The sequence below is a fragment of the Dunckerocampus dactyliophorus genome, chromosome 11 (genome assembly GCF_027744805.1).
Source record: "Dunckerocampus dactyliophorus isolate RoL2022-P2 chromosome 11, RoL_Ddac_1.1, whole genome shotgun sequence".
NCBI lineage: Eukaryota > Metazoa > Chordata > Actinopteri > Syngnathiformes > Syngnathidae > Dunckerocampus > Dunckerocampus dactyliophorus.
In genome coordinates, this window is record NC_072829.1 from 5,074,608 (window position 1) to 5,087,909 (window position 13,302).

General features: G+C 40.0%; 2 protein-coding genes across 2 annotated transcripts in view; one reads left to right on the forward strand and one right to left on the reverse strand.

The window, feature by feature from the left end:
• tmem144b (transmembrane protein 144b) overlaps positions 1 to 3,294 on the reverse strand; it is a 19,028-nt gene extending 15,734 nt beyond the window's left edge. Inside the window, exon 1 of the mRNA XM_054793020.1 lies at positions 3,043 to 3,294. The gene's annotated coding sequence lies outside the window, so the exon portion shown is untranslated. The remainder of the gene's footprint in view (positions 1 to 3,042) is intronic.
• Positions 2,370 to 12,369, forward strand: gask1b (golgi associated kinase 1B). Its single transcript, XM_054793017.1, has 4 exons — positions 2,370 to 3,175; positions 3,720 to 3,925; positions 5,930 to 6,156; positions 8,517 to 12,369. Exons 1-4 carry the CDS (start codon positions 2,473 to 2,475, stop codon positions 8,722 to 8,724), a joined length of 1,344 nt encoding a protein of 447 aa, XP_054648992.1. The 5' UTR covers positions 2,370 to 2,472; the 3' UTR covers positions 8,725 to 12,369.
• Positions 12,370 to 13,302: the final 933 nt, after the last annotated feature.

Genomic DNA, 13,302 nt, shown 5'->3' on the forward strand with positions numbered 1-13,302 from the left:
TACTTTGTCTCTTAATCTGAATGTTAATATTTTTTATGCTTCCATACTGTAGCAACATACACGAGCAATAGCGGCCAACTCATAAAACGCTTTGGTAAAATAATTACCATATATTATAATAATGGGAATAAAGTCGCATTCTTACAAGAAAAAGGTGTAAAATTACAACAAAACAGTATAATATTAATAGTACGAGAAGTTGTATATGAATAAATTCAGACAAAAAAAGACAGTTACAAGAATAGAGTAGCAAATTGACGAGTAAAAACTTAATGTTCCTTGACAAATGTTGCCATGCTACAAGAATAAAGTGGCAGTATTACGAGAAAAATTGTATGACATAACATCTGAATGGTATGTAAATCCAAAAACTATCAATATTAAAAGAAAAAGTCTTTATGGTCCGAGAACGTCCTCATGTTTTGAGAAAAAAAGTAGCAGCAATAATCTGTTAAAAAAGTAATCATATTATCACCAAGTCACGATTTTACGAAAAAAGTAATGTCACGAACAAAGCCACAATTATTATTATTATGGGAATTTTTTTCAATATTATGTGAACATAATTTGTTGTCGTGATGAAAATGAAATTCGACGTGAAATAAAATTAAGTCTCAGTACTACAAGAAAGTCGCAATAATGTGAGAAAGTCATGATGTTTCGAGAAAAAAATAATGTGACGAAAAGTTCCAACAATACGTTAAAAAAGTAATGATATTATGAGACAAAAAAATTATCTTACGAGAAAAAGTCACAATATGCCAATAAACCTTCCAACATTACATGAAAATAGTTTGTTATTGTTGTGAAAAAAAATTTGATTGGAAAAAAAATGGCAACAATGAAGTCTGAATATCATAAGTTGCAATGTTACGAGAAAAAACTTCTGTTACCAACAAGAGTACCAACAATATGTAAAAAAAAAAGTAACGATATTATAAGAAGGTTGCAATCTTACGAGAAAAAGTAGTGTTATGAGAAATAGTGAAATAAAGTCACAAAAATTAAATCTTAATATCACAGGATGTTTTCAATGTTAGGAAAACAATAATGTTACGAGAAAAAGTCTCAATGATATGCCAAAAAAGTCCAATATTATGTAAACATAGTTCTTTATTATTCCGGAAGTAAGATCTGATTAAAAAAAGAATCGCAACAATGAAGACTCAATATTACAGGTTGCAATGTTACCCGAAAGTCATCATGTTCCCACAAGTACCAACAATACGTTTAAAAAAGTCACGCTATTATGAGAAAGTCGCAGTATTACCACAAGAAAGTAAGGTTACAAGAAAAAGCTTGCAATCTTACGAGAAAAAAATTATGTTATGAGAAACATCACAATGATATGCCAATAAACTTTCCAATAATATGTGACAATAGTTCGTTATCGTTTCGAAAGTAAAACCTGCCTGGAGAAAAACAATCGCAACAATGAAAGTCGCAATGTCACAAGAACGTCATTACGTTGCAAGAAAAAGTAACGTTAGAGAAGCCGCAACAATATGTTAAAAAAAGTAACATTATCACAAAGTTGAAATTTTTTACGAAAAAAAAAAAATGGTGGTAGAGAAGGACCAGTAATATGTTTAAAAAAAGTCATAACATTATAACAAAGTTGCGATTTTCTGACAAAAAAGTATTGATAAATTTAAGTTATTAAAAGTAATAATTATATGAATTTTTTTCATTATTGCCATGCAAATGAAATCGGATGTTAAATAAAATCGGAACAACGACGTCTCAGTACTACAAGAAAGTCGCAATGTTACAAGAAGTATCAAAAATATGTTAAAATGTCACAATATTATGAGAAAGTCACAATCTTATAAGAAAAAAAATTGTTACGAGAAAAAGTCAAAATGATGCCAATAAATGTTCCAGTATTACGTGAGAATAGCTCGTTATTGTTACAAAAATAAAATCCGACTAGGAAAAAAACATTGCAACAGTAAAGTGTCAATATTACAAGAGTCGCAATGATACCTGAAAGTCATGATGTTACGTGATACTTATAGAAAGTTATGTTACAAGACGTGCCAAAATTATGTTAAAAAAAGGTCACAATATAATAAGACGGTTGCGATCTTATGATAAAAAGTAATGTTACGAGAAAAACCTTGCAACAATAAACAACACGCAAAGGGATTTTCCAATATTATGCAACGACAGTTTGTTTAATAAATAAATAAATAAACGTTATAAAATACTGTATATACAGTACGTGTGTGTATACACATATGTGTCTATTGTAGCTTTGCTCAAACTACAAAGTCATTGGAAAGTACTGTCCATGTGTCCACATGTCTTGTTCCTGGTACCAAAAGGCAGACTGGGAGGGGATAAAGTTCTGTCTGGTCCATGTGGGTCAGCAGCAACTTTTTCCAGCGCGCAGTTGCATCCTGTCATAAGAAACAGTCCCATTCAAAACCTGCCTCAGTTTGGAGCTCACCCACTATGACCAGAACATAAATGGGTCTAAAGTGTCGCTTCCACTGGCTGTCACGGTTCTGGTTCCGGAGGTGCTCGCTTCCGAAAAGGACGTTCCTGGTTGCACTCACATGTGTCGTTTATTTATGTTTTACCATGCCCAACGTGGACTTTCCTCTGCAGAACCGGACTGGAGAAAAACTGGGAGTGAGGAGTGTTCTGCCAAAGGAGGACGTGTTGGTTCCGACCCGCTCCAACGTGGTGTACATCACTCTCAAATCTAAGCGCCTCAAACCGGCCAACATTCGGGGCACAATACGACCCAAATTGAGGAGCAAAGCGAGAAGAATTACGCACGAACATCAGGAGTCCACCAACGGAAAAGGTCCCCATGCACAACGGGACCCCAACCAGCCGGATTCTGGATCAAAAAGAGCGGACCCTCCTGAGAGTTCGATCCGGATCTATAGCAGGACCGCCCCTCCGTGGCTCAGCGCGCAAGACGTGGCCACCATGCGCGCTCTCGCTGGTGCCAAAGTCGTGCGCGTCCACGCACAAGACACCTCAAGACCGTTATTGATCTTGGAAGAGGAGCTGCAGAACCGGACTCACCTGTGCCGAGGACCGTGCGGGCTCGTCCACGGCCCAGTGGACTCAGTGGAGGTGTTCGCCTTCCATTTGGACCGAGTGCTCTTACTGAACAGGACTTTACCGGCTGTGAGCAGGAAGCTGGCCTTCTTACACGGTGGGTCATAAGTTCAGGTGAATCCATTTAGTTTAAAAAATGTTCTTAGTGTTACATAGTCACTCTTTGTTTGAAGTCTTTTAATGGAGTCTTGCCAAAAAGCGCGCTTATTGGACTCAGTAAACATTACCTTACTTAAAATTAGCATTCACACTTCTTCTACGTTACATGAACACACACGTTATCTGGAGCGCCCCTTGTGGTGAGAAGGAAATATACAACAACTATAATTACTGACACAAAACGACATTATCACTAAGGATGGGCGATACTGCAAATTTAGGTATTTATCCGATCCCAATGAAATACAAAATCCATAAATGTAATGTATATAGACGTATTTACTGTAATATTATCAGTGCGTAGTGGCTGACTCTTATCGGTCCAAGAGGCTGCTACCGATGCAGCTGTATCTCTCACTTGTCAAACCAGACATCAGGTTGCATCGGTTTATTGTTCACAACTCTAATAGGCAGGTTAGGTCTTAATAGGTTATTGTGCCACTGGCTTACTCTCCATCGTCTTGTCTGGCCTTGGTCTTCAGATGGCCGGCCCAGTCCAGTGGTGGCTTGGGAACCCTCTCGTTACCCAGATGACAGCTCCGCTGTGAGGTTAACGTGGGGCGAGTACCAGAGGTCACTAAAACAGAGGTGCTGGGTGAAGAACATCGCTCCAAAGCCAGCATCCAGCTGCTCCACCATCCATCACTATGAGTGGAGCAAAGTGGCTCTCTTTGATTTCCTCTTACAGGTAATAAAATGTGTGTGTGTTTTTTTTATCTGCAAAGTGATAATATGTGACTTCACCTTTAGCCTTCCTAAATCTTTGCCAGAAAACATGTTTCAATCTGGGAGCAGAACTATATTCCAACAGCTGTTCCCACTGATAAAAACAAGTGAAATACTCTCAGAGGAAACATCTTTTTGGCTGAAGAGACACGTTATTTCCTGTGTGGGAGTCCTGAATCACCCACAGTCAGGATAGAATTTTGGCAATGCAGCCTAGAAAGGGAGGGGGTCAGAATGTTATTGCATTCCAATGAAAACTCCAACAATCGCTGATAACGTCTTGTCTTGACTTTTTGGAATCTGTTCGCAATATCCGTGAACTATCAGTCCATCTTTTTTCAAAATGTAGGAATGATTTATCTTTGGTAGAACAAGTTCTTTTTCATGTTTTTGAAGTTAAATGTGGCACCGGTTGGGTTTCATCATATCTTCAAACATGCTAACATCTGAAATCCAAGCTGGGACTTTGTAGATTCTGAACACATTCGACCAAAGAACTAGATTAACGTAAAATGTCAAACCAAGGCCATGTTGTGTTAGATTTCTAACTTTCAGGGTTTTTTGTACAAAACTGGCCTTTCCGAAATTGTTTACTTGGGATGAAATTCTGTATGGGCCGCACGGTGGTCTAGTGGTTAGCATGTTGGCCACACAGTCACAGTCTGGAGATCGGGTTCGAATCTCCGTTGGGCATTTCTGTGTGGAGTTTGCATGTTCACCTCGTGGGTTTTCTCCGAGTACTCCGGTTTCCTCCCACATTCCAAAAACATGCATGTTAGGTTAATTGGCGACTCAAAATTGTCCATAGGTATGAATGTGAGTGTGAATGGTTGTTTGTCTATATGTGCCCTGCAATTGGCTGGCGACCAGTCCAGGGTGTACCCCACCTGTCGCCCAAAGTCAGCTGGGATAGGCTCCAGCGTAGCCCCGCAACTAATGAGGATGAGCGGCATAGAAGATGGATGGATGGATGGAAATTCTGTGTGTTATCATTCAAAAGTCGTATTAACGTTTCATGCAGCTATCGTAGCATTTCAAAATGTGATGATCATATTTACCGCTATACTGTACCGTGATTAGCGTCACTCTTACCCATACAGTAATCCCTCGTTTATTGCAGTTAATCAGTTCCAAACCTGACTGTGATAAGTGAATTTCCACGAAGTACGATTTTATTGGATCTTTTATTGGATTAGGGGCCTGACTCACAGAGGTTTGTCACAAAAGCCAAATAATATTGTTGGTCATGCTGTTTTAATGCTTTGAAGAGCTAGTTTGTACTCATGTTGGTAACAAAAGCTTATTATTAAATTTAAAAAAAAGGATCAGGATCGGATCGGCAAGACTGTAAAAAAAATGGGATCGGATCGTGAGCCGAAAAATGTGGATCGGTACATCCCTAATGGGACGAGTGGCTACCAAGGAGCTGTTTTTCCAGCCATGCAGGTGAACGACCTGTTGATATGCTGCACTGTCAAGAGACAGAAATACAGAGACTCCATACTTAAATTTTTGAACTGAAGGAGTCTTTTGGATGGAAGGTGAAACATCTTCAACAGCCAAGAAGAGTCCAGTTGCCTCAATTCAACCTTTGTGGATGTTATTGTAGATAGCTTCATCCAATGTATACAAACGTGCTGTATCTTGATATTATTGTTGCCGAAATATTGCTGGAAATATTTTGCTGGAACTTTCCAAATCCTCCGTCAATCAAATGTTGCAGGGTGTCTCTGAGTGATTTCAGAGGTTATCAGGGGAAAAGGTGCAGCAGGGTTGATATGAGCGAGGATATTGCTTGAATAAGCCTGCCTGTGCAATCATGCTGCTATCTCATGAAATGGACAAGCCACAGTTGAGTCAAAGAGGTAACTCTCGTAATGCAATAAAGCCCTGATAGCGTTATTTTCCCCACACTGTGTTGGCGGAGGAAGCTACAGTACCTCGTTTTTATTTTTTCTGCACACAGATTCACAACCGTCTGGATCCGAGCTGCTGCGGCTTCAGACCCCGGCAACAGGACGTGTGCTACAAAGCTGGCCACCATCTTGAATGTGCCGACCAGGACGGAATTCAACTGGCAAACATCGCGCACACTGGGCGGGACCCCCGGCATCTGGTCCTCACCGTCAACAAGGGCTACTTCGACCGTAATGAGGACAACCTGGACTTCAGGCTGCTGGAGGGAATCAAGGAGTAAGTGAACTACTGTCTGTTGTTTTCCTATGCTAATGATTAGGTTATGTACATTTGCATAATTGGTCATGATGCATTTGCAAAAAGTGAGTAAAAAAAAACCCTGAAAAGCAAAACAAATATGTTTAGAACTACAAACAAACTTTCTTTTGTTGTTTCATTTTGTTGTTTGTTGCCTGTGAGTGATGGAGGCACCCGCTGCTCGTTGAGAAGAGCAGTAGCGGCTTTTATGTCAGAGCCGTCAAAAGCGAATCACTTTTTGGAAAAATTATCTCTCAAGGGGTCTGATTGCTTGCTGAATATAGCAACAAAGTCACTAAGTTACCAACACTGTCACCTCCCGCTACTCTTCTTATTCTCTGGTAGACCAGGTGGGTTATAATGTGTTTATAAGCGAGGATGAACAAAATCTATTTGTGGCGGCCTACTACAAATAAATTCATGTACGGGAAACAGTGCATTAGTGATTTGTTATGTCTGCTTCCCATAATGTAAATCAAATCATTACGGACAGGCACGCTGATGCTAATGTGCTCATTCTGTACAACGCTCAAAATCAACTTCTTATCTTCTTATCAAGTTTTGGTTTGTCAGCATGCCGGCAGTTGCTGATTGGCGGCAATTAGCATCGAATCCAGTCACCATCTGTTAAGACAGGACTCAAAATCATCAGCAAGAACCACAAGCTTGTCAGGTTTTCTTGCATTTTGTACAAATAACAATATCATGTGAGATATTTTTAAAATTCGGGATAAAGAATTCAGAAGCACACCTTTTAGAGATATTGTTTTTGAGTATTACACTTTCCACTCACCTTTTGATCAATATACTGTATGTGACAGCACCTGCCCTCGCAGGGACAAGGTGCAAATGTTGTTTGCCATGTTGAGCGTCACTGAATCATAACTATACACTTCCTACCCCAACATGATCATACCTCATCATATTCCAGGCACTTTCCACACGGACACGCACAGCATTATTGCACCATCCCATGGCTTTACACATGAGCCATCTTACATTCCACTTAACACGCCTCTTCAGACAATCGCTGTACAGCTCAATAAGGTGAACAGGAGCTCTGTGTCTCCGAGTGCAGGCTGCAAATTGCACATTAGGTTTCATCCACAGGTAATGACGGCACGATGCTGCCACCAGAGCTCATTTAATCACTCAGTCGCACAGGGGAGAATAAAAAGACTCCTACAGATGCTTTAAATGCATCATATTCTTCGCCGGGGATATTCAATTTGTGCCACATGAAAACAATGTGAAGCCATAAAACATTGCTGCTTCTGTATATACCACTGGACTGTCTATGATCATTTCCTTGGCAGTGTTGGCATCAGGCTACTTGAAAATGGACAGCGGAATGGGACGAGACCACAATTTTGAATTAATCTATCAAAAAGACATTTTTTCAGTGGCCAACCAAATGCGTAGCAACATACAAACGCTACAAACACAGAAACGATCCAAAACCACAAACACCTTAAAACACATGAAAGAGGAAAATGCTGCAAATGCCAAAAAACACACACGCCGCGCAAACACACAGCAACTTTACGCAACTAAAGGGAAGTTAGCCAGGCTACCAGGGGTGCACGAACCTGAGGGAAATCTGTCTTTAAAGATGATTTTTACGGCCAGGTGTTTAAGAAAGACATAAAAAAATGTACCTTTTCATTCTGCCAGCTTGATGTCTTTAAAGACCATTATCCCTCATGTCTGGCGCCCCTGGTAGCCTGGCTAACTTCCCCTTTTGTTCTGTGAAGTTGCAGCATTTCTCTCATGCGGTTGATTTGGGGGTTTCTGTGTGTTTTTGGCATTTGCAGCATTTTTTTTTCATCCATGTGATTGTAGCATTTTTGTTGCTGTTCCCGTTTTTTTAAATTTTATATAACTTGTGTATATTTTATGTAAGCATTTTTACAAGTTATTTTTACAAGTTTACAAGTTATTTCAAATTGTATTATTATTATTACTATTATTATTATTTTATTTACACAATTACACACATTTGTAAACAAATATATATTTGTAAATATGTATGTATATATAATTTGTATACATTCATAAATACATATCCATAATATATATTATATAATACATATTATGGACTTAGTTCATCCCCATTTTCTTTAATTTTGTAAGCATCCAAAGCAAGGTCCATAAAATCACACTTGGTTGTGTTTGGAGCAATAGCATCGACAAACCAGGTCCTCTCTCAGGTCCAACATCAGGGACCTGCCACCACACAACAATTCCCACAGACACACTCCTCTGAGAAGAATGTCTTCTCAGAAGAGTGGTTCACACCTCCATTTATGACTTTCTCAATGTGGACTGGTCCTCTCCAGGCTTCCTGAGCAGTCCGTGTCGCTGCTGAGGAGCGGGAGGCTGAGGGAGAAGCTCCTGCAGTCGCTCTTCCTGGACCAGACCTACTGGGAGAGCCGGGGAGGCCGGCCGGGTATCGACAAGCTGATTGATGTAATCGAGAAACGAGCCAAGGTCCTCCTCACATACGCCAATGCGCACGGCATCAAGGCGGTGGCCATGAGGGAGTGATGGGGTGGTAACGGCAGGATGACCCTTCGGAGACAAGTTGACGTCCACCTTCTCTTCCTTTCTTTCCTGCCGCCAACTCAAACACGGCCATCTTTAACTGTATGACAGAAGCATCAACTTTCATCCCTTTTTTTTGCTTTATGAACATTATACTATGTTTTCTCAGTGGAATTAATGTGTTGAGACGAGGCCATCGGTCACACAGCAGCCCATCTGGTTCGAGTTACATTTTTTATGAGCGCTTTAATTTGAGCAACAACTTTCATCATCTGATTAGTAGTAATAAATTATGCAGAATATAGATAGATAGATAGATATACACATAGTGGTGTGAAAATTTTTTTGCCCCCTTCCTGATTTCTTATTTTTTTGCATGTTTGTCACACTTAAATGTTTCAGATCATCAAACAAATTGTAAAAATTAGTTGATGACAACACAACTGAACACAAAATGTGTTCATTCCAAACCTACATGGCCCTGTGTGAAAAAACTATTGCGCCCTAAACCTAATAACTGGTTGGGCCACCATTAGTGGCAACAACTGCAATCAAGCGTTTGCGATAACTTGCAATGAGTCTCTTGCAGCGCTGTGGAGGAATTTTGGCCCACTCATCTTTGCAGAATTGTTGTAATTCAGCCACATTGGAGGGTTTTCCAGCATGAAGCACCTTTTTAAGGTCATGGCACAGCATCTCAATAGTGTTCATGTCAGGACTTTGACTAGGCCACTCCAAAGTCTTCATTTTGTTTTTCTTCAGCCATTCAGAGGGGGACTTGCTGGTGTGTTTTGGATCATTGTCCTGCTGCAGAACCCAAGTTGGTTTTAGCTTGAGGTCACCAACCGAAGGCCGGACATTCTCCTTCAGGATTTTTTGGTAGACAGCAGAATTCATGGTTCCATTTATCACAGCAAGTCCTGAAGCAACAAAACAGCCCCAGACCATCACACTACCACCATCTCATTTTACTGTTGGTATGATGTTCTTGAAATGCGGCATTACTTTTATACCAAATGTAACGGGACACACACCTTCTAAAACGTTAAACTTCTGTCTCATCAGACCACAGTGAGGCAAGTGAGGCCTGCAGTCCTTTGGGTGTTGTTGTGGGGTCTTTTGTGACCTCTTGGGTGAGTCGTTACTGCGCTCTTGTGGTAATTTTAGTTGGCTGGCCACTCCTGGGAAGGTTCACCACTGTTCCATGTTTTCGCCATATGTGGATAATGGCTCTCACTGTGGCTTGCTGGAGTCCCAAGTCTTTAGAAATGGCTTTATAACCTTTTCCATACTGATAGATCTCAGTTAAGTTCTGTTTTTACAAGTGGGGCAATCACTTTTTCCACACAGGGCCATGTAGGTTTTTTCTCCCTTAATAATAAAAAGTTTGATTTAAGAGCTGCATTTTGTGTTGTCATTGACTAGTATTTAAATTTGTTTGATGATCTGAAACATTTAAGTGTGACAAACATGCAAAAAGAAAAAGAAATCGGGAAGGAGGCAAACGAGGTCCAACACAAGAGACATTAGAATAGTTTGATCCTTTCTTGCAGCTTATAACATCACCAAAAACAGCGGTCAGTGTGCTGCACGACAAGATACACCTTAACTACTCTTTTTAATGCAGCTATTGCATTGGAACTTTTTAGATTATGACAGGTGTGCATAATAAAGTGGCCGGTGAGTCGATAAGCTGTTGTGTATTTATTTATTTTTATACATTATATTTTAATTGCTGAATAAATTTTAGGGGCCGCACGCACAGTCAGGAGATCGGGAAGATGTGGGTTTGAATCTCTGCTTTGGCATCTTTGTGTGGCGTTTGCATGTTCTCCCAGTGTGTGCGTGGGTTTTCTCCGGTTTCCTCACACATTCCAAAAACATGCATATTAGGTTAATTGGCGACTCTAAATTGTGGTGGTGTGAATATGAGCGTGAATGGTTGTTTGTCTATATGTGGCCTGTTTGGCGGCCACCCCGCCTCTCGCCCAAAGTCAGCTGGGATAGGCTCCAGCATACCCCCGCGACCCTAGTGAGGATAAGTGGCATGGAAGAAGGATGGATGGATGGAATAAATTTTAGTCAGATGGTCAATAAAAGCTTTAAAATGTAAAGTTTTTATGAACTATCTGATTGGTGCGTCGAAACAATATACTATTTAAACTTTAATTGGTTATAATGCACCCAAAATTCCATGTGATGTGTTATCCTCACACGAAGCAGATGGTCACAGATGAGAGTCAGACTGAGGCAGCATCTGCTTTGTGTGCTCTGCAGTCCAAAGGGGCTTTATGGGTTATTTTCTTCATTCACTCCGCTGTTATTTTAACCCCTCTGCCTATCAGGCCAGCAGGGTCCCAGCCTGTGTGTGTTTGTCTTAGACACCCACCCCCATCTCCACACACTATAGTTCCCATAGTGATCTGTAGCATAGCTTTCTACATCTAATAGTGGCTAATGCATACATTCCATATGAGCATACACCCACTGAGGCACACCTGCGCAATAATGCTCAGTTTAGTCAGATGTAATAATTTAACACTGTTAGGACCATTATTTGTAGTGGTGTACAGCTGTACGACATCATGTTTCTAACGTTTGGTTGCCTTATTCTCCTTAAAGGACAGACCCCCTCCGACATAATTGTCCATGATTGAACATTCAGTGACGTCAACACAGATCAAACCAGGACACTCTCAGGTCTGGGTGACTCACTTTTATGCCGTTTGAAGCCGTTGCTATTCTCCACTCCTGTCTACAGTATGAGGTAGCTATTACTTATGACACACGCTCACACATTGCGATGTCGCAAGTGGTTCCCTGTTTTTACATGTTTTATTTTTGAAAGCCAATACTGTATATACTTGTTATTTTGTATAAATAGTGTATTTTTGTAATCATGTATTTTATGTTATTTCAGATTTGTATTATTCTAATTTGGATTCTTTAAAAATAAAATAGAAATATAATAAACAAAGAAATGACATTATAATATAATTATGCATTTACCCATTGCCATTTTATATACAGTCAAACCTGTCTATAGCGGCCACTAAAGGGAAACGGCAAAAGTGGCCGCTATAGGCAGGTGGCCGTTATAGACAGGTTGGCAGCCATTTATATTAACATGTCTGTGATTAGAAGCTTGTTGTGTTTGCAGATGCATATAATTATACTGTTACATGTTGACCAGTAGAGGGCACTGTGGGACTGCAGATAAAAGTTGTAAAGCACTACTAGGTTAATAAACCGCTGTTAATGAAGCGCATCGGCGATGTGAGTCTCTCCTTCCCCACAACAAGGGGCATTACAGTATTGACCAGTGCACATAGTCTCACACCAGGAAATAAACGGTGTCACTGTCTGCAACAAGCTCCAAAGAAGACGGCTTTTTTATGTGGAACAACTGACAGTTTGTGTGGATCTTGTGAATGATTGTGACTGAGCTACGACTCAGTAATTAAAGTCTACACACAACGGTTTCATTGCTTAAAAAACGAAACTTTTTCGTGCATGAAGCTTCTGCTTAAGTCAGCATTTTGGCCACTATATGCGGTCAGATATTGACCAAGGGATACAAAATGGGTGGCCGCTGGCTGCGTTAGACAGGTGACCGCTATACACAGGGTCTACAACACATACATTTTCTGCGGGGGATTTTTCAGTGGCCGCTAAGACAGGTTTGACTGTAAATTGTGTATTTATACTGTATTTATTTATTTATTAATCATTTTAATTTTTATCATCCGTCCATCTATTTTCTATGGCCCTTATCCTCATTCGCCGGAGTATGCTGGAGCCTATCCCAGCTGACTTCGGGCAAGAGGCGGGGTACACCCTGGACACATTCATACCTATGGACAATTTAGAGTCGCCAGTCAACCTAAAATGCATGTTTTTGGAATGTGGGAGGAAACCGGAGTACCCGGAGAAAACCCATGCACGCACGGGAGAACATGCAAACTCCAATTTTCATTATAAAATAAAGTAAATATTTTATATGGATACAGTATACACTGTATCCATATAAAATATACAGTATATCACATATATTTATATGTTAATAATTCAGATTTTTTTATAATTACAATATATTTTTTAAATAAATACATAACATATCATTAGTTTACACATTATTTCATCTCCATGTACTTCAGTTTTCTTTTTGTTTACACTTGGATGAAAGATGATTACCACGTCAATATAAAAGCACTATTAACGTGGGTCCAGATAAAGGAGGGAAAACATGAAGATGACATGAAACCAACTGATTCAACAGGGACAGACTTAGGAGAAAGTTTTGTCTGAAGTCTTCTGTGTTTTAAAAGAAAAGGCAGTGGATACGATTTTTATGCCTGAAGGCAGATAAGTTGAGCTTCTACTCCTCTTGCGATTGTTTTATTTATTTATTTTTTTTGTTCATACTTTCAGGGAAATATTTTAGGATGTTCGCTTCGGGCGATGGAGCTTTTGGAGTTAATTAATCTCCTCCCTGACATGTTCAGTCTTTGCTTCCTCTATGGTGCTCTCATCTTGCCCTGCATCCATCTTGCTTTTTTTTTTCTGGTCGCAAGCATCTGG

What these genes read in the sequence shown, in the direction of transcription:
- gask1b (XM_054793017.1), top strand. Translation starts at nt 2,473, where the DNA reads ATGGGTCTAAAGTGTCGCTTCCACTGGCTGTCACGGTTCTGGTTCCGG. An exon ending in GAAGCTGGCCTTCTTACACG is followed by an intron (nt 3,176 to 3,719) that starts GTGGGTCATAAG and finishes CTTGGTCTTCAG; the next exon opens with ATGGCCGGCCCAGTCCAGTG. An exon ending in TCTTTGATTTCCTCTTACAG is followed by an intron (nt 3,926 to 5,929) that starts GTAATAAAATGT and finishes TTCTGCACACAG; the next exon opens with ATTCACAACCGTCTGGATCC.